The following is a 25983-nucleotide window of genomic DNA, read 5'->3' as shown; positions in this document are numbered from 1 at the left end:
GGTTGCCCCTTTTGGTGTTATAGGCCCGTATTTTTTCTAAAAATACAGCATAACAGTTACTGTTAACTCGGAATGTTACATTCACATGCTGAACAACTTCTTATGACCAGAACTGCAAAGACGACGAATCAACACAAGACATGTTTATTTTCAGCTGGATAGTGCCAGAGCACATACTGCCAACGTACCAATGGAAGTTCTAAGCATGTTCCCTGGGTGCCTCATTTTACGTTTCAATGATGTGCCATGGTCTCCAAGGTCTCCCGTCATCATGTGATTTCTTCCTATGGGGGTGCCAGAAGTACCGTGTGCACACTCACAAACCCCGTAATTTGAATAAACTGAAGGATGCGATCCGACAAGAAGTGCTCATGATTGATAAACAGCTGTTGGCCCAAGTAATGGACAATTTCAAGGGAAGGATTGAAAGCTGCATTCAAGAGGATAGTCGTCATCTAAATTACATTATTTTTTATAACTGATTAAGTAACTCAAATGGCATGTCTTTAGCTTTTGTAAAAATAAATTCATTTTGAATTGAAAATTTAAGGAATACTATTTTTTTTCAAAACCGTCCAATTTCCGTCAGTCACCCTGTATGAAAAAATATAGTAAAAAAATGCTGCCTCCTGCCCTCACACTTCAGTGCTCTGTGATGGCATAGTGTAACCACTCAGTTGTCCTCACACAGATTTGTATCAAAAAAGGAATAGGAAGGTAAGTTTAACTAAACTGTTACTATTTGCTGCTTTCAGAGTGCATTGTCTCCTATGCCTGTACACACGATCGGAATTTCAGACAACAAATGTTCGATGTGAGCTTGTTGTCGGAAATTCCGACCGTGTGTAGGCTCCATCGGACATTTTTTGTTGAAATTTCCGACTAACAAAATTTGAGAGCTGGTTGTCCGTTGTCGTAAATTCTGATCGTGTGTACACAATTCCGACACACAAAATTCCACACATGCTAGGAATCAAGCAAAAGAGCTGCACTGGCTATTGAACTTACTTTTTCTAGTCCCATTGTACGTGTTGTACGTCACTGCGTTTTTTACGTTCAGGTAATCGCAGTGTACTATTTCTCCTGTGGATAGCAGCGGCAACAAGGAAAGAAAAGCAATAGAAAGCACATCAGAAATGGCAAGAATGTTCCAAACGCAGCTAAACGCAGCCGCATGTAAACGCATGTAAACGCAGGTAATCTCACTGTACAAATGCAGCTGATTGCACTGCCTGGAGTCTTGAATTTCACAGAACATATTATATGCTTTTAACTGCGGCAGAACAGCTGTCCATGTGAAAGGCGCCTAACCCTTGTCAATAGTTTAAAGAAACATGGCAATTGCTAAAATTCCTGAACATGCTAGCAGCCTGGCTGTCAGACTAATCCAAAGTCTTCATCACTCTGGAACTGACCTGGAACAAACACGTACATAAAGATTTTTGACTTTACTCTGACTTTCCTGACTTGCATGCTTGTTCTTGATCAGGGTTCTCCAAACTTTTAAAACAAAGGACCAGTTTACTGCCCTTCAAACTTCAGGAGGCCAGACTGTGGCCATTGCGAGTCAAAAATGTCCCAACATCAGTGTGAGTAAACTGTGTCAGAGGACTAGTAGAAACTCGACCTGCCAGTATTGGAGCCTTCCTGTGCGCCTGCGCAGAAGAGTTGCATTACGGCACAAACGGGTGCGCGATCCGGCGGGTTCGCGCTTCCAAACACTCAGCTCTGCGGGTCGGCACATGTGGGTGCGCGATGTATCATAGTGCACAGGCACGTGCACGCCGTCATGCGCACAGTGGAAGTCCCTTGGGCAGGCCTATAAAAGTCAGCCTTGTGTATGGTATCATTGCTGGTTTGTCTTTTCAGCTCCTGTAACCTGTTCCTGAACCTGTGTACCTGTGCCTGCCCGTTGTGACCCGGATTGACCTTGACCTCGCCTTGAACCTCTCCTGTGTTTGAACCTTGGCTTATCTCTTGGACTTTTCTACCTGCCTGATCACCCATGTTTGACCCTCGGCCTGCTCCTGGACTTTGCCTCTGCCTTATCCCAGTGTTTGATCTTCAGCCTGCTTGACTACCCGTGTTTGACCCTTGGTCTGCTCCTGGACTTTGCCTCTGCCTTATCCCAGTGTTGATCCTCAGCCTGCTTGACTACCCGTGTTTGACCCCCGGGCCTGTTCCTGGACTTTTACCTTTGTGTTGGACTCTCAGCCTCCTCTTTAACCGGCTTCAGTCTTCATCTTCAGACTCTGCTCAAGCTCCTGCCTAGCCGGTTCCAGTGAGGTGTCAGCCACCCTGCACGGATCACTTCTCTACTTGAAGTACCTTCCAGCTGCTCTGCTACCCGCTGGTGACCCGTGCTTCTTCGTGCCCAATACCCCCTGTGCCACTTCCAGAGGGTATCGTGCGCCCAGCTGCAAGGGGAGCCTCTCTCAGCAACTCGGCCTTGGTGAGTACCTTACACAGTGCCATCGGCTTGGTGATCAGTTGGAGTAACTAATTACATCATTGGTTTCAGTGTAAGGAATAGTGCCCAGTCTCTGATGTCAGTAGGAGGATTAGTGCCTCTTTATTGGTGTCAGTGAGTGGACTAGTGCCTCGTATCAGTCTAAGGAATAGTGCCCAAAAGGCCAAATACAGGAAAGCAAAGGGCCACATCGGGTCCTCATGCCACAGTTTGGAGACCACTGTTCTAGATCATAGACTTGACAGTATTAACAATACCCTTTTTAGATGGAAACTTGCAGACTGTGATTGCTAACTTTATAAATTTTGATCTCAGATGATGACCATTTGAAGAGATGCTCTGTTCACAAAATAATGTAAAATGAATAATTGATTTGACTGCTTGACATTAAAACTAATGACGGCAATAAATTCTTCCAAAATGCTGCCTGCATATCACATGGAAGTACTTGGGGTGTAGCATCTGCACTGCTGGAATGAGTTAAAGGGAAATGGGATTTGTTCACTACTCTCTTTTGACTTAAAGTATAATGGCTTGAACACTTTCTAAGTCGCTGACTCAGAACAAGTATACAAATCAGGCATTGGAGTTAATTTACTAAAACTGGAGAGTGCAAAATCTGGTGCAGATCTGCATAGAAACCAATTAGCCTCCAGTTTTTTTTTTGTCAAAGCTTAATTGAACAAGTTAGTAACTGATAGCCTACCATGCACAGCTGCATCAGATTTTACACTCTCCGGTTTTAGTAAATCAACCTCATTTTGTGTATGCTTATTCGGCGTATGCACTCAATTCCAGTGGTGGCAAGTGTAAATTTTTTTTTGGGGGGTGCAAACAGTATGCCACACCCCCCGGTCGATTGGTTGGTCAGTCGATCAGCACTTACCCCATCACGGCAACTTCCCCTGCTGGGCGGCCTTCTGTTCTCTTGCTGTTCACCTGCGGCTTCTCGTTCTCCGGGTCATCATGGCAGCTTCCGTTTCCTCCCTCCTCCTCGGTGGCCAATCAGGAGTCTTCTCTTTTCGGCCAATCAGAAAATGTGTCTCACACCTGCTTCTGATTGGCCAGATTGAGGATCAGTGTTTCAACAGCGAATATTAATTCACTGTTGTAACACACCCGGGTGGGATCAGAGCGCATCCTCTGCATCCCGAGCCCACCTGATTTTGAAGCCTATTAGAGCCTCTGCCTCTAATCAGGTGCTTAAAAAAAAACCCGGCCGCTGTAATTCATGCACTCGGTTCCCTGAAAGGAGCAGGACACACGAATAGGGGGTGGCCGCTATGCATGAATCTATCCATTACCATATAGGGGGTGGAGTGGAGAAAGGGAGTGGTGCCCGGGCGCTCCTAATGGAAGGGCCGCCACTGCTCACTTCATTGACCTCACTTGTTGCTTTCCTGTTTTTGTAGGGTGACTCAGAAAGTACTTTAAGACCCTGTGTGACTTCATGCACAGATGTTTATGCAAGTCGCACCTGAAATTGCCAAAAACAGTGCAGGAACTTATTTTTTCAAATCGGTGAGCCACCGCAAAGTCGACGTCACAGCGATTCAAACAGTTCCATTGCCAACAAAAGGGTGCTTTTGTCTTGCGATTTGGAAGTGTCAAATTGCATGACAAGTCCCACTGGTGTGAATGGTAGCTAAGCAGACACAGCCAGCCAAGAAAGTATATTATTAAGGAGGTCAGCGATGGCAGATCCTTTTTCTCCTTTAGTACTTTAATACTTTTTTTGGGGGAAATTTCCTTCATGTATGCATTTTAGTATTTCCTGTGCACAATTTATTTCAATTAGCTATACAATAGCTGTTGATAGATCACCATCTAGTGTCCAGTAATCCATTTACTTGCTCCTTAAATACATTCTAATGGTTTATTGATTTAAGCTTAATGTGACTAATAATCCCTAGAATTAGTACTATCTTGAACACTGCAGATGAACAAATAATGAAACATCCACTTCACAAAAGTCTGCTGATCTTCTGGTGGACAGGATCTACTAAGTAGGAAAAACATCTGTCTCCATGGCTTTAGCATGGAGTGAGTGTTTCAAAATGGGTTCTTCAAAAACTGAGGCCACTTTCAATATATAAGCCAGGTGTTCATGGCCACTAGGCCCTTCTGTATCATCACAATCCAAAATCAGGGGGTTTTGTTCAGGTTAGCTACTAACCCCTCACTGCAAACCCAACAACCCCAGTAAAGGGATTTTGTGATAAAGTAAGGAACCTGCACAAAGCTGTATTTCCATCATAGAATCACTTTTTAGTGCTTCTTGTGTATCCCTTTGACCCAAACAGTCAGTAGTGTGAGTGGTAGCATTAGTTTGTGAAGGAGTAATAGCAAAGAACATTATGTGTGGCCGTTCATTGACATCCATGGTCATTAGTAGACAACCACTGCTGTAGGCACACAGCCTTTGGAACTTAATGCATAATCCCTTCTGCTAGAATCTCCTCTTTTACATTGAGTAGTTCCTTGTTTTACTGGTCCTAATCTAAATCATTGTAACATTGCATACGTGAACTTATATGAGAAGATTGTAGTTTTGAAGAGAAAAATGTAATCCAATGGCTAAAGTCTCTTTTCCTCTTCTGCCTATAGGCACAACCTGCCATGCCTGATAGTAACTCCTGCCCAGTGATTACCTTCTCATGGAAGGAGCCATTGCCTGATGTATGGTGCATTCACAGAGTGACCATTCTAGGGATTCTTGATACAGAGAAGAGCTGATTTTGTGAGAATCAGATGAGAGATTAAGAATAGCTGCTTTAGTGAGAATATAACAATTTGCTCAGCGTGACACAATAGGTGTGGTTAAAGAATTAGAACGTTTGCTTTGCAGAGTGAACTTTTACTGAGTTTAGTGAATGAGGTCAAGCTGTGTTCATTTTAAATACTCAATCAATGTGCAAGGAAAATAAAAAAAAAAAACACGTTTTTTTTTTTCCGCACAATTTCACCACTATCAGTCACCATTCTCTGTTTTGCCTCTCCAGCGCTTACTGGAGCACCAGGCAAGAGAGGGGGCAGGAGTGGCTAGTTAGCGCTGTCACTCAGGTGGCTGGGTGTATCCTGACAGAATGGTTGGCAGTGGCGGCCCATCCATTAGGGGCGCCCGGGCGCCACCTCCTCTATCCACGCCACCCCCTATATAAATAATAGATAGATTCATGCATAGCATGAATCTATCCACAGCCGCCGCAGCCACCCCCTATTCATGTGTCCAGACCCTTTCAGGACACCGGGAGCCTGAATTACCGAGGCGGGGGTGTTTTTTTGAAGCACCTGATTAGAGCCATAGGTTCTAATAGGTTTCAAAATAGAGTGGGCTCATGGCGCAGAGAATTGTAACACTGATCCTCAATATTCGCTGCGCTGTTCTAATACTGATCCTCAATCCAGCCAATCAGAAGCAGGAGACCCGTTTTCCGATTGGCCGAAAAGAGAAGAGTCCTAATTGGCCGCTGAGGAGGAGGGAATAAACGGAAGCTGCCATAATGCCCATGGAGAGCAGGGGAAGGGAAAGCCATCGCCGCCGAGCAAGGGAAGCCGCCGGTGAAGCCTGGGAGAAGCACTGCCCACCATAGATGGGGTAAGTGCTCCAGACCCGACCGACCAGAGAAGGGAGTTTTTACCACCGGCCACCACTGATGGTCAGGATCCTTTCAGAGCCTGTGATGTCAGCTGAAAGTAGTCTTTAGCCTGCCGTTGGCTGATTCTGAGTCACAGAAAAGTAAGTGCACTCCCATGACCCACAGGACAAGTATGACCAAAAAAGCTTTGACAGTACACTTTTAAGGGAGAATAAAATTGCCCTAAACTGTGGGGATAGTCCACCTTTGTCCCTTGACATGCCCCCCATTGTAAAGTTCCCCTCTACTCCTTTTCATTTGACGACTAAAATTATGGAATTCCCATCACTTTTTGTCTCAGTTCTAGCAATCGCTTGGACCAATAGGTGACAATTCCCCAGAGAGGAACAGACAAGTGATTAAGTTCTGAGGTTCTGATACTTCCCTACTCTATCCAAAAGCAGAAAAAGGGTTTTGGATGGAATTCCACTGTAAAAAAAAAAAACGATCTAGGGCTAAAGTGGAACTCAAATCGGGAAGCTGTGGCCAAAAAAAAAAAAAAGGCAGAGGATTAGTCACCAGTATTGTCTATGGTCTTCCTGCCGCTGATTCTTTTCTCTATCACTGATTTACCTTGTTGTATACTCATTATTTGTGTGCAGCTGGCCATCTTGATAGTGGCAGGATTTTGCTTCCTCATATCACAACCTCCAGCAATGAAAATAATGATCAGCACAGAAGCGACATCACCACATCTCACACCAAATCTCCTGCTACTAGCAGTCAGAGAGAGCAGTGCCTTAGATCTCAAACTGCAGATATACGCTAATAGGCTGTTGACATAGGAGTGCCTAGGCACCCTCACATACCAGGTAGTGCACTGCTAATTTTCAAGAGGTGTTCCAGAGAAATTTTATATATTTCAGGATACTGTTTAGGCATAATTAACATTTCTAAATGTTCCCTATAACACAGTAAATCGTATTATTTTTAGTTCAGGGCTACTATAATATTGTGGTGGATGGCTTCATCCAGGTGCATGTTAGTAGCAGCATTTTCAGAGGTGGGAGTTTGGTTTAGAGGTGGAAATTGAATTAGAATTAATACTGTTTTTTTTTTTTTTTTTTTTTTTTTACTTAACTCTATTTTTAGGCAACCAGAATATTTACTTCATTTTACAAAAGGCAGATAAAATGACTTCCTATAACCAAAATCAGTCAACAGTGAAGCAACTGCCTATGAGCTAATTAAAAAGATTCACACATTGAAGTGGAAAAACATGATCCAAAATCACTTTAAAATTTCGGGATTCACATATCCCTGACCTAGAAAGGTACACAAAAGTCAAATTCAGTATAACAGTCAATTGAAAGTAATAAATACCGATATGAGTCTATAAATTGCTGAGAAAAATTATCAGCTACAAACTGCTGCAATGATTTAAGACTCCTTTACCCCTAACCTTTAAATAATAATAAAGTTTGATTTTATTTGGTACAGTATAAACAAGTAGGCTAAAAGTTTCTACCTATGATGGTTTTTTAAATCCATCTCTGTAAATCAGAGAAATCTACCTATAGCCAGGGGAGTTTATAACGGTCTTATGGTATTCATAGACATCAGAGGACAGCCAGACGTGCAGACGCTTATCTAACCGTCCAAGCATTTCTGTCTGCTGGCGGACCACAATGAGGAAAAAACAACTCGGTCAAACATTTTACTTTCAGTTGATAGATACAAGAGGTTTGGGATAAGGTGGGTTCAACAGCACCCTTCTTACAGCTTAGTTCATGGAACATCAAGTTTAGTCACAAAGCTACCTTGTTTTACTGAAAGCTACTGTGGGAGCAAGCACTAATAAGCCCCAATGTTGAGAAGAAAACTGCAGACGGTAAACTGAATCCAGGAAGCGGTATTAAACCCAAAGCCAAAAATGTAATATATTACAGCTTGCCAATCATTAGATGTGGAGGCTGCATTTGTTTTCTTTTTTAAAATAGAACTAAAGGCCCATTGCAGAGATTTCCCTTTACTTCCTGTCCCATAGCCAAACAGGAAGTGAGAGGAAATCACCGCAAATTAAGGGAAATCCTTTGGGACCCACAGGTCACCAGGAGTAGTGTCCTCATTGGAAGATTTCACCTATATTAATATTCTGGGGACAACCCAAAAATATAGATATTCTTTTACGTTCACTTTCAATGATAATGGTAAAAAGGACAAATAGGGAGGGTGAATCTCCTTAATGGGGGCACAGACAGCACTAAAAACTGCAAAGCATTCTTATTTTCCTGCACTCTATCCAAAACTAAAAAAAAAGGCTTTACCTTAAGGGCCCATTCACACCTGAGCGTTTTCATCTCGTAAAATGCTCATCTCCCAAGTTCTAAAACGCCCAGCAAGCAAAATCCCATTCATTATAATGGCACCTGTTCACATCTGAGCGTTCTGTCACCTGAAGCAAAATGCCTGAAGCTCAAAAAAGTACACGAGCTTCTTTTTGGGCAGATTACAGTCATTTTTCTGCTTTTTACATTGGTGACCTTTTGACCTGTACAAAATCGTGGCAAAAATCGCGCGCCTTAGTTATACTTTAAGCTTTGAGACTCTGTTTTCAACTTGGTGATCTGGCCAGTGACACACCTTCTGTATTAGAGTGCCTTCACTCTGGATGAAGGAGCACAGGGACACCTTTGGTCTGCAGCATTGTCAATCTGGGGGAAAGGGAGTGTTAGATGTACTAGCAGATTTAGATACACTAACAAATTCAAGCCAAAATCCAGCTCTCACTGTAGTTACACAAGCAGTTGTAGCAGTTTTTTTTTTTTTTTTACTCTTCGTAGAAAGGTTTTACATATGCAAATAAATAAAAGCTAGTCATTATAAGCACCCCTGTCAGTGGTAAATGGTTCTCAATAATCTAACTACAGTACTACATTTGCAAGACAGCTTGTCCTGTTGAAATTCAACAGACTTACTGGCTGGATCACCAAGTGAAAATAAAGGGAAGAAAGTCTAAAAAAGAAAGATAATACAGACAAAACATCTAAGAATTGGTAAGCTGCCATATAATAAATGTTTGCTTTGGGGTTTAATACTGTTTTAACCCCTTCCCGGCGAGCGTACGCAGATGTGCGCACTCGGCTTTCCGGGGTTATAGCGGGATGATGCCCGCAGCTGCAGGCATCATCCCGGTACCGTTTTTGACAGCGGGCGATCGGCTTTCTGGGTATAACAAACGATGCGGCTAAAAGCCGCTCGGCTGTTATACTGGAGCAGCGGGTGGGGACGTCCCCCCCTCCCGCCGCCACCCGCCACTGTTACCGGGCCTCCTGTTCGATCGGAAGGCCCGGTGACCAATCAGTGACCAATCAGCTACCTCCGAAGCTGTGGGTGACTTCGTTCCAGTCTTCTAAATGTAAACGCGGAAGCGACGTCATGAAGTCACTTCCCGTTTACTCGGCTGCCGTTTTCAACGATCTGAATACTTTGAAGTGCAAAGGAGGGATTGGAGGTCTTTTAGACCCCCGATCCCTCCATAAAGAGTACCTGTCACCACCTATTACTGTCACAAGGTATGTTTACATTCCTTGTGACACAATATGTCATCAAAAAAAATTTTTTTTTTTAACACAATTTATAAATATAAAAATTAATAAAATAAATAAGAAAAAAAAAATTTTTAAAGCGCCCCCGTCCCCGCGAGCTCGCGCAGCAAACGCATACGGAAGTCGCGCCCGCATATGTAAACGGTGTTCAAATGACACATGTGAGGTATCGCCGCGATCGCCAGAGGGAGAGCAATAATTCTAGTACTAGATCTCCTCTGTAACTCTAACCTGGTAACCATAAAAAAAATGTAAAGCGTCGCCTATGGAAATTCTTGGGTACCGTAGTTTGTCACCATTTCACGAATGCGTGCAATTATAAAGCGTGACATGTTTGGTATCTATTTACTCGGCGTAACATCATCTTTCACATTATAGAAAAAAAATGGGGTAAATTTACTGTTTGTTTTTTTTTTTAATTCATGAAAGTGTCCCTTTTCCCAAAAATTTGGGTTTAAAACACCGCTTGATATAAAATATTGCAACAATCTCCATTTTATTCTCTAGATTCTCTGCTAAAAATATATATATATATAATGTTTGGGGGTTCTAAGTAATTTTCTAGCAAAAAATACGGATTTTAACTTGTAAACACCAAATTTCAAAAATAGGCTTAGTCATGAAAGGGTTAAATAACTACTATAAAAAGCACATTTTCTTGAACTTATGCATTTCTTCAAAAATGTATAAATATTTTTTCTATGTGTTTCCATGTGCCATTTGAAAGTAGAATTTGGAACACTGTAGTTGTAGTTGGAACACTGCTGTGTAACCTGAGGATCAGGGAAAAAATGAGGGGGTTGATTTACTAAAACTGGAGAGTGCAAATTTTGGTGCAGCTGTACATGGTAGCCAATCAGCTTCTAACTTCATCTTGTTCAGTTAAGGCTTAACAAAAAAAAAATGGAAGCTGATTGGTTTCTATGCATAGCTGCACCAGATTTTGCACGCGCCGGTTTTAGAAAATCAACCCCTATTGCAGACAGAGAAGAATGCTTCTATCAGCTGGTAAAATTCCATAGCAATACAAGAGCAGGCAGGAGATAGGGTCGTGGCAGGGAGTCCGAAGTCTCACAGTTTATGGAAAGTGACATCTCCCTCCTGATAGTCTGCAGTTATATAGCAGTGCAGATGGAATGGTTTGGAGAGTAAGAACAAAGTGCTGAACAAATCTTTTGGTAACTAAAGAATCTCTAACGTATATGTTCCATTTGTGCATTTAGCAAGTGTTGGCCTTTAACAACTTTCAATTAAAAATAATCTAAACTTTTTTTTTTTTTTTGTTAGCCTTCAACTTTAATTAGCCTTTTCTTCAGGATAAACACGACATATTTTTTTTCAGCTCCTTTTCCATTATCTTTTTTAGCCAAGAGACTTTTAGTAAATACTTTTTAATTAAGATAAGCGCCTTGCGTTCTGCTACAGCAAACAGCTTAAAGCATTTGCACCTCTTGTACTCAGTACAAGAGCTGCCAATTGATGGCCACTGGAAGAAAAAAATAAAAAATTAAATTGGACATTATAAGATGCAAATCAGCTCTTAATGGTTTATCTCAGTACTTACAGGTGTAGGTCATTTCAAAACTGTCGCTGATATTCACAATATCAATTTGGGGCAGAAGCTTTGGGGGCTCCAACAGCTGCGACAATGCAAAACGAAAGGCGGCATGTTCCTGGGATTGCTGGTTTGGGAAGAGGCCCCCTGCAGAGGACAATAAAGAAGATTTAGACAGCAGTTGAGTATACAATTAAAGCTATTTATAAAAGGATATAACATATATAACTGCTATACAAGTCATTTTTCATATTAGGGCTCCCTATATTGTGCAAATACAATTTTGAAGATCCCTGGAATTGTCCATTAAATTGACGCTGTGTCTTCCCCATGCAGGGGCAGTGTCCTATTTTGTTTAGACACTACCCAAGGTCAGCATCTGCTTAAAATACTGAAAAGTTTCAGTGTATGAATGCAATCTATACAATGGGGGGAGAACCTCTGGGGGAATCTAGGATTGAAAAGGACCTGGGGGTCCTAGTAGAGTACAGGCTCAGCAATGGAATGCAATGCCAAGCTGCTGCTAACAAAGCAAACAGAATATTGGCATGCATTAAAAAGGGGATCAACTCCAGAGATAAAACGATAATTCTCCCGCTCTACAAGACTCTGGTCCGGCCACACCTAGAGTATGCTGTCCAGTTCTGGGCACCAGTCCTCAGGAAGGATGTACTGGAAATGGAGCGAGTACAAAGAAGGGCAACAAAGCTAATAAAGGGTCTGGAGGATCTTAGTTATGAGGAAAGGTTGCGAGCACTGAACTTATTCTCTCTGGAGAAGAGACGCTTGAGAGGGGATATGATTTCAATATACAAATACCATACTGGTGATCCCACAATAGGGATAAAACTTTTTCGCGGAAGGGAGTTTAACAAGACTCGTGGCCACTCATTAAAATTAGAAGAAAATAGGTTTAACCTTAAACTATGTAGAGGGTTCTTTACTGTAAGAGCGGCAAGGATGTGGAATTCCCTTCCACAGGCGGTGGTCTCAGTGGGGGGCATCGATGGTTTCAAGAAACTATTAGATAAGCACCTGAACGACCACAACATACAGGGATATACAATGTAATACTGACATATAATCACACACATAGGTTGGACTGGATGAACTTGTGTCTTTTTTCGACCTCACCTACTATGTAACTATGTAACTATGTAACTTGCTTCAAGGCCTGATCATTAAGAAAGAGGGGACTGAAGAAATGCTTCATTCTGCCTGCAGCAGACTGATGACATTATTTCAGTCTAGGCAAAATGACTTGCCTGGAGCTGCTTTTAAATTGTAAAATGGTACAGAATAAAAAACAATATCAGCCACAATAGTTACTGCATATTGTGACTTAGGTAGGCCATAGACAGTGCAGATTTCTTTCCTGCAACCACAGTTTTAAGAAAATAAATTTGCATGATTCCCGCATCAACACAGAAAGTGCTGACAGGGGAGTCCCTCCTGCCGAGCAATTGTCTGGTTCCTGCGGGGGGTAGGTGGTGGGCGACGGAAGCCGCCCCCGTCGGGATCAGACAGTGATTATTGCTAGGGGCTATAGCAGCCGCTAGCAATAATCGCAAGCAAATCTGGCAGGCTGGTTGTTGGTACATTCAGCCTGCCCACACACAGATCAATAAGAGGAGGGGACTTGGAAAAATCACATGTTTAACAGGAACCGGCTGAGATTCAAACTGTCTATGGCCAGCCTAAGTTTTATTGTGGTACTGAGAAAATGGCAACAACCTTTTGATAGCCCGTTTTATGCTGAACATGTGTTTTTTCCAAGCCCCCTCCTCATATTAATCTGCGTCTTAAAAGGCATTATTAATCAAGGATGTACAGTTTCACTTTGCAGTACGTTAGTATAAAAATATGAAAGCACCAGGAATACTACTTACATAGGGCTAGGCACACAGTTAACCCCTTGCTCGCTCCTTAAGTGATCACTTTCCATCCAGTGTCATTAGTATAATGATAGTGCATATTTTTAGCACTGATCACTGTATTATTGTCACTGGTCCCCAAAAAAGTGTCAAAAGTGTCAGTTAGTGTCCAATTTGTCCACCACAATATCGCAGTCCTGCTATAAGTCGCTGATCGCCGCCATTACTAGTAAAAAAAAATAAATAAAGAACAATTCCATAAATGTATCCCATAGTTTGGAGATGCTATGACTTTTGCACAAATCAATCAATATACGCTTTTTGGGATTTTTTTTTAACCAAAAATATGTACAGTAGCAGAATACATATTGATGAAGAAATTCGATTTTTTACATTTTTTTATTGGATATGTTTTATAGTAGAAAGTAAAAAATATTGTTTTTTTCACAAAATTGACGGTCGTTTTTTGTTTAGAGTGCAAAATACAAAAAACGCAGAGGTGGTCAAATACCACCAACAGAAAGCTCTATTGGTGGGGAAAAAAAGGACAGTTTTATTTGGGTACAGTGTAGCTTGACTATGCAATTGTGAGTTAAAAAAAGCAGTATCCTATCGCAAAAAATGGCCTGGTCATGAAGGGAAGTAAATCTTCCAGAGCTGAAGTGGTTAAAGGAAAAGACCAGGGTGAATAACATAATAAAAATTCATTATTCATAATAAATAAAATAAACGTTCATACTCACCATGATGCTTTCATCACTGTCCCCCTGCAGGGATTTCCCTACTCCTCTCTGCTCCTCCAGTGCTGGCTGGAGCTACAGGCTGGTAAGGCGATTGGCATGGCTGGCTCTTGCTTTCAGCCACACGCGCAGAGGTAAATCAAGTTGTCAATTAGGTAGAGAGGGTAAATCCTGACAATATTATTGGGGTCCTTGCATGCTTTTGCTTCGTCAGATGATAGCAGGCAGAAGAGACATAGCCAAACAAAAGGATTGGCTTTACTCCTTTTTTTTAAATGTAACTAAAGGCAAACTTTTTTTTTAAGTTTTGGATAGAGTGGAGAGGAATTAGAACCCCTGTCTGTTTTTACTGCTGTTTGTGCCCCATTAGGAAGATTCACCCTCTCTATTTGCCCTGTTTTCCGTTATCATCGAAAGTAAAAGAAAAATTCCAAATTTAAGGTTAAAATCAGAACACTAATAGAGTGGAAATCTTCCAATGGGGACACTAGTTTTGATGACCCTGGTGACACACCAGGCTTCCCCCACTTTAGAGGAATTTGCTTCCACTTCCTGTTTTGCCTATTGGACAGGATATGAAAGTAAATCACCCCAATGCGGAGAATGACAGGTGTTAAAACCCTTGTTTACTCTATCCAAAATGAAGAAAAAAAAGTTTTGCCTTTAGTTACACTTTAGGTTTAGATACACTTAAGACAAATTTTCTTTGGAATAACGTTGCATGTAAATATCATGAGCAGACCTGTATTTGGATATTGTGCTGCCCTAGATCACTTAAATGATGACATCTATTGGTACAAACTGGTACTTACCATCGTATCATATGATTATTTTTGCAAAATTGAATACTAGTATGCACTTTATGAGAAAACCTGCTTGCTATGTTGTATTCATAGCTTTTTTTGAAGGTACACAAGAGCAAGTGAGAGAAAAGAGAGATAGTTTTATGTTTCTTAAAGTATATCTAAAAGCAACATTTTTTTTTTCGTTTTTGGATAGGTTGGAAAGGGATTAGAACAGGGGTCTCCAAACTTTGTAAGTAAAGGGCCAGTTTACTATCCTTCAAGCTTTAGAGAGGCCAGAATGTGGCCAGTGGGAGTAAAAAATGCTCCAACATCTGTGCCCCATCATTGATTTTAATAGGAGAAATAGTGCCCCATTGTTGGTATCCATATGAAGAATAGTGCCCCATTGATGGTGTCAGTAGGCGGAATGGTGCCCCATCATTGGTGTCAGCTGTTGAAATAGTGCCTTAAAGACCAGATAAAGGCAAGTAAAGGGCCACATCCGGGCCCTGGGCCGGAGCTTGGAGACCACTGGATTAGAATACCTATCAGTTTTTATTGCTGTCTGTGCTCCTATTAGGAAAATTCACCCTCTCTATTTGTCCTATTTACCATCATCATTGAAGGTTAAGGCTAAAAAATCCCAAATTTTGGGTTGTCCAAGAAAACTAAAAGTAATAGTAATTCTTGGAGACCCCCAGTTCACCAGTAACTAGTGTCCACATTGGAAATCTTCCAATGGTGACACTAGTTCTGGTGAACTGGGGTTTCCCAAGAGTTTCCCTTCATTTGCAGGGATTTCCTCTCACTTCCTGTTTGGCTAAGGGGCGGGAAGTGAAGGTAAATCTCCGCAACGGGACAAATATATATATATATTTTTTTTTGTGGTGGGTGGAATTTTAAAATTCTAAAAAAACATTTGCCTATAGTTCTACTTTAAAATAGAGTTTAGTTATCTGGCTCCTTTTAACATACTCTACACAAACTTTACCCTACAGTTCCCTGCTGATTTAGTCACCAATGTCCAAAGATGCCCAGAAGAGAAGAGGGAAATAAAGAGAGATTTATCACAGTTTGTAATTTCTGTGGGACTGGTTCCAAACCTGTTTCCCTAGACACTGGCCCCCAAGTGCCTACTGATAAATACAGTTCTGATTATGGATGGTAAAATTCTTATTTCTGAGCCTGACATTTTTCTTCTACAATGGTGAAAGCCTAGATTAATAATAATAGTCCATTAATAATGGTATTAATGTCCATTATTAGTCCATTAGAAATGTTATAATGTTAGTAATGGCTCTTTCAAAACACTTTGCAGAAAGGAATCGGTTTGATGAGCTGTTTCTTTGTGCTTTTTGCACACCTACTTGTCCACAGTGGGAAGTAGACCACAGCAGTGACCGTCGGAAACATATGGGTAAGTGAAGAAAAATCATTATCCGTTTATCGTATTTGTCTTTAATACATATATGTGGCTATTTATCCAGGCTTTCACCATCTAAAAAAAGTCTTCTTCCTGTCTATAATGGAGTCTATATTCCTTTCCTAACCATAAAAAGCACTTTATAATGATAACATAATGACTGTCTGCCTGCCTCACAGAGCACTGTTCCAGATCTCCCTCATCAGTGATTATATCGGATATAACTGTCGCATAGCTCTAACCATGAATATTTTCAAGAAAGCAGGCCAAGTACAGGGATGAAAGAAAGTGCAAACTCTGAATCTGGCTGCTCTGTTTGATTCCTTTTTTTTTTTCAGAAACAACAAATAACAAAATAGGGACATTGACAGGACTGTTACTAGGTTAACAAAATAAGTAATCAGCTAAATGTTCAAACAGGGAGTAACTGTAAATTGCAATTTACTAACTAAACAAGTTAAAATCAATGATGCAAATCAGGGTCAGGATGGAAAAAGAGTATGCATACATTTCAAAATAATACAAAACATATTGTGAAAGCTGCAAAAACATGGACTCTTCACAACAATGTCTCTGTGGAAAAGTCAGGGTAACAGGGTAAGCCTCTATAACAACAGATAGTCAAGAGATGAGAATACCTACTTCAATAAAACAGTTCAGAATATGACTGCTAGCAATAATTCTTGTAACAGCTTCCCTCCCATTGAAGTCCAGGGTAGCTCTGGTAACACAGATGAACAGCTAGAGGGATCCGGTATCCAAGGACACGGGGATACCCCACTGGAACTATAGCACTCTGGTAGCAATTTGGGATGAGCTCCCTGCAGATCACTTGCCCAACTCTCTCTGCCCCATAAGGTATGGCCACTCTGAGGCTGATTAGGGAGGGAAACTGGGAAACATATCTTCCCTGGCTGTATCCCGGAACCCAGAAAGTTATGGAAAATTGGGTTAAAGGGGCTTGCATCTGAGAACTGGGAGTAAATTGGCAAAAAGCTCTACACTACCATAAGGTGAGTTTTTTTCCTGTGGCTGTGTCCCCTGGATGTGGTATTGAACAAGGTTTATTGTCCTTTATAGCTAGCAGTTTGGGCTGCCAAGATTTGGAAAATAAGAGCTGGAACATTAAGGATTAAAAAAGGTTTGGCTAAAACAAACTTTCTGAGGCAGTATGGTGCATAATGAGAGCCACTTGGATTGGATCAGTAGGTCTGCAAAAGAGGACCCATCCATGAATGGAAGACAGGTGCATGATTGGAAGGTCAGCTCTTAGATCGTGTTTCATTCATAGAAGCTGTAATATAGTCTCTATTAATGGTGGAGTTCTATTAACTCCTGCTGCACTGGAAGATTAGGGCAACAGGAGGGGCTGATTCATGTACGGAGGAGGACTCCACCTAAACGAAGAGGCATCAGCACAAGGGACACATCCTATTGACATCAAGTTATGTTCCTGCTGATTTTTCAGTTTTTTTTTTTTGGGGGGGGGGGTGCGCTCCACTGCAAAAGAAGATTATTGTGGTGGGGGATCATCGCAAGAGGAAGATTTTGGAAGCCAACTAAACACCCAACACCTGAATTTAGCCCTAAGGGTCCATGCACACTAGACTTACAAAAATGCCAGTTCTTGTGGCAAAAAAAAAACGCTCATATAGAGTGTTTTTGAACACACGTTTAGGCACATTTAGACGCACTTAACCTTTTTTTCTACCAGAAAAACTCCTCTTAAAAATGCAATCCAGAAGGGTTTTTTTTCTGACTGTAAACACTGAGCTTAAAATGTGCCTCTAAACGTCCTAACGTCCATGGAAACATAGGATTACATTGAGCAGCTTCTACAAGCAAAATACAAAATTCCTATAGAAGCCGTATCTTTTAAGCCCAATGTGCATGAACACTTAAACTGTAGCTGAACTGGGCAATGGGGGAGTAAGAGAAGGTAACTACAGTATTAGCAGCTTGTAAAAATTAAACCTATTGCTATGTTCTGCATAGGTCACTTAAAATAACAAATTAACTCTTAAGGTCCTCAACATTTAAAACCTAAGTTTAGCTTACAGTTAATATAATATGTCCTTTGTGCTGATTGTTCTTGGTTTCCTCTTATACTGGCTCCTCATCTTTGCTCTGCATCTAACCTCTAACATGAGCCCTAACACCTAATACTTGCATGAACCTAGCTCACCATCTATACCTGTCTGTGACTGAAGTCTCCCCTCTCCCCCCTTCTCTCTCCTGCCTCTGAGTGAGTACACTAAGGTACATCAGGGTTCTCAGAGCACCCCTTACATCAGAGTTCTCAGTGTTCCCTATTAAATCAGGGTTCTCAGTGCATCCTTTATGTCAGAGACCCCAGAGTTCCCCCTTACAGTGTAAGATGTAAAAGGGGAACTTTGTGGACTCTGATGTAAGGGTGGACTCTTGTGATTAACTTCATATGATTAGAAATGTTATTTAATCTCAAAATATATGTATACTTTATACCAAATGTGGCCTGGAGGAGCCAGAAGCGGCCCTTTGCCTGCCCTTATCTGGCCCTTGGGGCACTATTCCTCCCACTGACACTGATGGGGCACTATTCTTAGCACTGACACCAGTGATGATGGGGCACCATTTCTTCCCCTAATAAGATGGAGCGCTGTTTACCCCCATTCATGCCAGGACATTTTCTACTCCCACTGGCTGCACTCTGGCCCCCCTAAAGTCCGAAGAACAGTAAACTGGCCCTTTGTTTAGAAGGTTTGGAGACCCCTGGTTTATACTATAACAAAAAAAATTCTGTGCGCCACTAAAGTGTTCGCGTTTGACTTGAAGAAAAGGTGGCAACCCTAGCGGGAATGCATGTAAATTGGAGGTGTGCTCGCACTTGCAGCCAAAACGTGGGAAAATGTGGTGTTTGGAAGTGAGCAGAATTGCACGATGCTTTGGTTGCAGTTTCAGAAAAGGAACAGAGACATTTCTCTGTGTCTCCCACAGGTACAGCAGCTGTGCTCGCGCAAACGCCCCCTGCAGCAAACACTAGAGATATAATCCTAGACATTAGTAGGCTTGTGTATTATTACAGTGGCATCATCAAACGATAATATTTCTAATGTGGCTACTTATTTATTTATTTTTCCCTTTATCTTATAAATAGATAGATAGCTTCCATCTTTTTGCTCCCTATAGCCCCCTTAAAAATTACTTGTGCCACATTTGAGATTTCTCTCAGGCAGAGCCAAACTAAACGATCAGAAGAAAAAAAAAAAAAAACGTGAGAGAAAAAAGGGACAGCACAGAAAATAAAAAATATTGTGGATGAAATATAACAAATCATTTGACTACAATAAGTCTTTCTAAAGGACATATTTCTTCACTGGCCCAAGAAAGCACCTACGTAAAGGAAACACAGACCACTGCCTGTAGGGACCCTGGGGGCCATATAACATGTGCCAATGGCCACGTGTGGATCCCAGGCCATAGGTTGGGCAACAGGGGCATAGACAGGCCAAAGGATTGTAGATAGATAGATAGATAGATAGATAGATAGATAGATAGATAGAAGAGATAGATTGATGAGATAGATATAGATTGATGAGATAGATAGATAGATTGATGAGATAGATAGATAGATAGATAGATAGATAGATAGATAGATAGATAGATAGATAGATAGATAGATAGATAGATAGATAGATAGATAGATAGATAGATAGATAGATAGATAGATAGATTGATGAGATAGATAGATAGATTGATGAGATAGATAGATAGATTGATGAGATAGATAGATAGATAGATAGATAGATAGATAGATAGATAGATAGATAGATAGATAGATAGATAGATAGATAGATAGATAGATAGATAGATTGATGAGATAGATAGATAGATTGATGAGATAGATAGATAGATTGATGAGATAGATAGATAGATTGATGAGATAGATAGATAGATAGATAGATAGATAGATAGATAGATAGATAGATAGATAGATAGATAGATAGATAGATAGATAGATAGATAGATAGATAGATAGATAGATTGATGAGATAGATAGATTAGATAGATAGATAGATAGATAGATAGATAGATAGATAGATAGATAGATAGATAGATAGATAGATTGATAGATAGATTGATGAGATAGATTGATGAGATAGATAGATGAGATAGATAGATAGATAGATAGATAGATAGATAGATAGATAGATAGATAGATAGATAGATAGATAGATAGATAGATTGATGAGATAGATAGATTGATGAGATAGATAGATGAGATAGATAGATAGATTGATGAGATAGATAGATAGATAGATTGATGAGATAGATAGATAGATAGATTGATGAGATAGATAGATAGATAGATAGATAGATAGATAGATAGATGATTTTTCCCTTTATCTTATAAATAGATAGATAGCTTCCATCTTTTTGCTCCCTATAGCCCCCTTAAAAATTACTTGTGCCACATTTGAGATTTCTCTCAGGCAGAGCCAAACTAAACGATCAGAAGAAAAAAAAAAAAAAAACGTGAGAGAAAAAAGGGACAGCACAGAAAATAAAAAATATTGTGGATGAAATATAACAAATCATTTGACTACAATAAGTCTTTCTAAAGGACATATTTCTTCACTGGCCCAAGAAAGCACCTACGTAAAGGAAACACAGACCACTGCCTGTAGGGACCCTGGGGGCCATATAACATGTGCCAATGGCCACGTGTGGATCCCAGGCCATAGGTTGGGCAACAGGGGCATAGACAGGCCAAAGGATTGTAGATAGATAGATAGATAGATAGATAGATAGATGAGATAGATTGATGAGATAGATTGATGAGATAGATATAGATTGATGAGATAGATAGATAGATTGATGAGATAGATATAGATTGATGAGATAGATAGATAGATTGATGAGATAGATAGATAGATTGATTGATGAGATAGATAGATAGATTGATTGATGAGATAGATAGATAGATAGATAGATAGATTGATTGATGAGATAGATAGATTGATTGATGAGATAGATAGATAAATAGATAGATTGATGAGATAGATAGATAGATAGATAGATAGATAGATAGATAGATAGATAGATAGATAGATAGATAGATAGATAGATAGATAGATAGATAGATAGATAGATAGATAGATTGATGAGATAGATAGATAGATAGATAGATAGATAGATAGATAGATAGATAGATAGATAGATAGATAGATAGATAGATAGATAGATAGATAGATAGATAGATAGATAGATAGATAGATAGATAGATAGATAGATAGATAGATTGATGAGATAGATTGATGAGATAGATAGATAGATTGATGAGATAGATAGATAGATTGATGAGATAGATAGATAGATTGATGAGATAGATAGATAGATAGATAGATAGATAGATAGATAGATAGATAGATAGATAGATAGATAGATAGATAGATAGATAGATTGATGAGATAGATAGATAGATAGATAGATAGATAGATAGATAGATAGATAGATAGATAGATAGATAGATAGATAGATAGATAGATAGATAGATAGATAGATAGATAGATAGATAGATAGATAGATAGATAGATAGATAGATAGATAGATTGATGAGATAGATAGATTGATGAGATAGATTGATGAGATAGATAGATTGATGAGATAGATAGATAGATTGATGAGATAGATAGATAGATTGATGAGATAGATAGATAGATTGATGAGATAGATAGATAGATAGATAGATAGATAGATAGATAGATAGATAGATAGATTGATGAGATAGATTGATGAGATAGATTGATGAGATAGATAGATGAGATAGATTGATGAGATAGATTGATGAGATAGATAGATAGATTGATGAGATAGATAGATAGATAGATTGATGAGATAGATAGATTGATGAGATAGATTGATGAGATAGATAGATGAGATAGATTGATGAGATAGATTGATGAGATAGATATAAAGAATGATGAGACAGATAGATAGCTGTACTTGTCAGTGTCTGTCAATCAGGCGATAGAAAAGAAAAACAGAGAAATTGCCACAAATCACTTGGCCCATTTCAGCTTCTGATTCCCCATCTGCTTTACTCTTCAGACTGAATTTGATCCACAGCATTAATTTATATAGGAGGAAACCGCCTACATATTTCAATTATTTCTTAATCCCCTCTCTGCTGCCTGTAGAGGAAAGCTGTTTCTGCTTCACACTGTGTTCCCACTAAGTCCCACTTCTTTTATATTGTACTCAGGAGTCATTATTCCGTGACACAGAGAGGAAATAGCGCACAGTACCACAAACATTTCTGACATTTATTTAATCATGCTTCTCCTAATGTAACATCTAGGAGACAACAGCAAATGTATATGTTGAAAAAACATTTGAATAAAAAAAAAAAAAAGATTTCTGTTATAATAATGGTCAGTATCTGCCTTTTAATTTTTTTTTTCCCAGAGCATCTCAATTTTGATTCTACCTAAAAGAATTATCTACAAGGCTGAGACTCCCATTCTCTAAGACTTGTTTATAGTTCTAGGGTATTTCAACTGTGCCTCATATAACATGTATGAACTTATCTTCAGTTTTTAGATACTTTTCGTAGCCAACACTAGTGCAGAACCTGGCAACAACTAGAGCTGCAGACACTATATACTGTGGTAATTGGCCAATTACAAACTGCTGTGCTCATACATGACCCTTTAACACCACTGTAAGGGTCTGCATTATTGGGCTTTGGGATTTTATCAATAGCCTCCTGACATCCGTGTGGGGCACTTCTGAATTAAATTAGAATTTATTACAGGTGCTTTAGACCCGCTTCTAATCTGCTTTTGACCTCAACCTTCTAGCAGGTTTTGCATTCCCATAGACAGGTACAAAGCATAGCTCTTAACTGTCCCTGATTTCGAGGGACTGTCCCTCATTCGGATCAAAGTCCCTCTGTCCCTCTTTCTTCCTCATTTGTGCCTTATTTTGGTCTGATCTATCAAAAGTGTTTTTTGCTAAACTTTTAATCCAATTTCTAAATTGCTGCATTTGTAAATTCCAAAAGCCAATATAAAGGAATAGTAGTGGTAAAAAAACATTGAGGGTTTAGCCAATCTTTTTTTTGTACAATTCTCCTGTAAGGGGGTGTGACAGGGTGTCCTATGCCTACATATTTTGCTAATATATGTCCCTAATCTATTTAAAAATAGATTTACCAGGTTTTTAATGACAGTGTTCATGTGCTAAATATTATTATTTATTATTATTATTATTATTATTATTATTATTATTATACAGGATTTATATAGCGCCGACAGTTTACGCAGCGCTTTACAACATTAGGGCAGACAATACAAGTACAATACAATTCAATACAGGAGGAATCAGAGGGCCCTGCTCGTTAGAGCTTACAATCTAGGAATATAAATATAAGGTCTTTGTTTTTTTTTTTCCTTAAAGGGTAAGTTCACCTTTACAGGAAAATCTGTAAGGTGAACTTACACAGGACCCCCCCCCCCCCCCCAGTCCTGCTAACCTGGATCATGGCGCTCTACCGTTCTGAGACCTGGCATAGCTGTGTCAGGGGTTCAGGGCTTAGAAATCCCTACAGCTGAATCTCCAAGGAAGAACGTTTTGGAGAATTCTAAATGGTCAGCACCGTCACATGAGTGGGGCTGACCAATCAGAACCCGCGCAGCCCGTCCTGTCAGCGGGGAAGAAGACGCCTGAATGCCAAGGGGATTTCTAAGCCTCTGACCCCTGGGGGTGGGGGGGGGGGGGGCAATTGAGGGGGGGTCCTGTGTAAGTTCACCTTACAGATTTTTCTGTAATGGTGAACTTACACTTTAGGTTATCTGTTAATACCAACTGCACACAGTGGCAGCAAGTGGTGGGCCTTAAAGTGGAACTGAAGTTCTACTGTAAGAAACAGGGAGCAGGCAGGTTTTTATTGAAGAAGAGAGATGCACTGCCTTTTCTGCAACAAAAAATAATCCAGAGGCTTTCTTTAGCACAGAATCAGAACTAACAGATAGGAAGCATTCTGAGAAACTTCATGTATTTTGTGCTTAGGAAACCACTGAGAAACTCTAGGTTGTTTATACAAACATTCATTAAACAACAAAGCCACGCTAATACAGTGAAAAAGTAGAAACTAATATTCCATAAAACATATTATAAATAAAATCCACACGAAAAAGTGAGGATTGTTAAAGAAATCGTCTTTGAAAGTTCACTTGAAAACTCCGACAACCAACCACAAGTAATGAGAACTGCTACTGTGAAAACCACCACCTCCAGTAATAGGGGCGCTTACCAGATCCTATTGACCTTAAATCTCTAGTGAGGTCAAATGGGCAATGATCGTAACCATCAGTAGGGGCCGAGGTTTTTTTTGGGGGGGGGGGGTGGCAAACAACCAACTATCCCCACTGAGCGACACCCCCCCGCGCTGTTTGCCGTTCTGCCTGGCACTTACCCCATCGTGGCGGGTGGCAGGCAGGGTGGTGCAGTGGCTCTACTCCAAGTCCTCTCCTCCATGACGGCTTCCAGCTCCTCCCCTCCTCCTCCTAGGCACCCAAAAGGCTCACCTGTCCTTTCAGCCAATCCGGTGAACCTGTTTCCTGATTGGCCAGGAGGAAGATCAGTGTTACAACAGCGAATATTGATTCGTTGTTGTAACACACCTGGGTGGACTCAGAGTGCACTCCCTGTGACCCGAGCCCATCCTATATTGAAGCCTATTAGAGCCTCTGGCTCTGATCGGTGCTTTAAAAAAAAAAAAAACAGCCCCTCCACATTGGAATCCATGTGCTGGTGTCCTGAAAGGGGCCGGAGGCATTGGATAAGGGAGGCGGCGATGGAGAGGGGGGGGGGTGGCGCCCGTGCGCCCTTAATGGATGGGCCGCCCCTGGTAACCATCTGAGGGATATAGTAAATAGAGAATCCCCTTCTATGGAACATGAGTGCCAACATGACCTCATTGGTAGCTAGCGGTCTTGGCAACCAAAGTTTGGTGTTCATCTATGACCTGGCTATACAGATACAAATGCAAAATTGTAAGTCCCATCTCAAAATATAAGAACAAACATTTAATATATTGCAGCATACAAGTTCATAGATGTAATGGCTGCATTAAGTTTTCTTTTTTAAGCTTCCTTTCTTTAATTTCACCTGGTGATCCTGCCAATAACTCACTTCCTGTCCTAGGGTGACGTTGCTCACCCACCCTACTGTATCTATGAAGGAGCAGCGTTGTCACCCTAGGACACAACTTACAGAGCAGAATCTCCCCCTCTCCTCTACTCTATAACATGACGTATGGCATACCTCCTAACTTTTTGAGATGGGAATGAGGGACACCTATCAGCAAAAGTATGCAGGCATAGGGACACACCCCTTGCCACGCCCCCTTAAAGGAGAATTGTACAAAAAACAAGATTGGTAAAAACACAAAAGTGTTTTTTTTTTTTTTTTTTTTTACCACTACTATTCCATTATATTGGCTTTTGGAATTTACAAATGCAGCAATTTAGAAATCAGATGAAAGGTTAGCGCTGGGAAGCACTTTTAGATAAAAAGTACATTTCATATACATCTATATGGATCAGACCAAAATGAGGGACAAATGAAGAGGGAATGAGGGACAGAGGGACATTGCTCCAAATCAGGGACAGTTCCTCAAAATCAGGACAGTTGGGAACTATGGGTATGGTGGTCTGTAATTCATAAATAGAGATAAATGTAAACAATGCAACTGATAACAGTGAAACATGGACAGAAATCACGGGAAGTTATCAGTAATTTTTGCCCTTATCAAACAGATATAACAAAATGCTTTCAATGGTTTATTTAACCAATCAAAAGGGATCAAATAAGAGAATTGAATTGTTAGGATTTACATACACTTTAATGAGGCCTCGGGGTAGGCCTAGGCCTCAGTGTGACCTTTTCTTTATAGAGCCAGGTCT

At 40.4% G+C, this 25983-nt stretch overlaps 1 protein-coding gene across 4 annotated transcripts in view; it reads right to left on the bottom strand.

Annotated features, from left to right (window-relative positions):
- The window catches only part of GRIA1 (glutamate ionotropic receptor AMPA type subunit 1), a 462487-nt gene that overhangs the window by 417164 nt on the left and 19340 nt on the right, over window positions 1-25983 (bottom strand). For all 4 annotated transcript variants that reach the window (XM_073621138.1, XM_073621139.1, XM_073621140.1 and 1 more), the window contains exon 2: window positions 11221-11358. In XM_073621138.1, the coding sequence (XP_073477239.1) occupies window positions 11221-11358 (138 nt within the window). The remainder of the gene's footprint in view (window positions 1-11220; window positions 11359-25983) is intronic.

This window comes from Aquarana catesbeiana, linkage group LG03, assembly GCF_042186555.1.
Source record: "Aquarana catesbeiana isolate 2022-GZ linkage group LG03, ASM4218655v1, whole genome shotgun sequence".
NCBI lineage: Eukaryota > Metazoa > Chordata > Amphibia > Anura > Ranidae > Aquarana > Aquarana catesbeiana.
The sequence above is the reverse complement of the archived record's forward strand: the minus strand, read 5'-3'. Positions and strand labels throughout refer to the sequence as shown.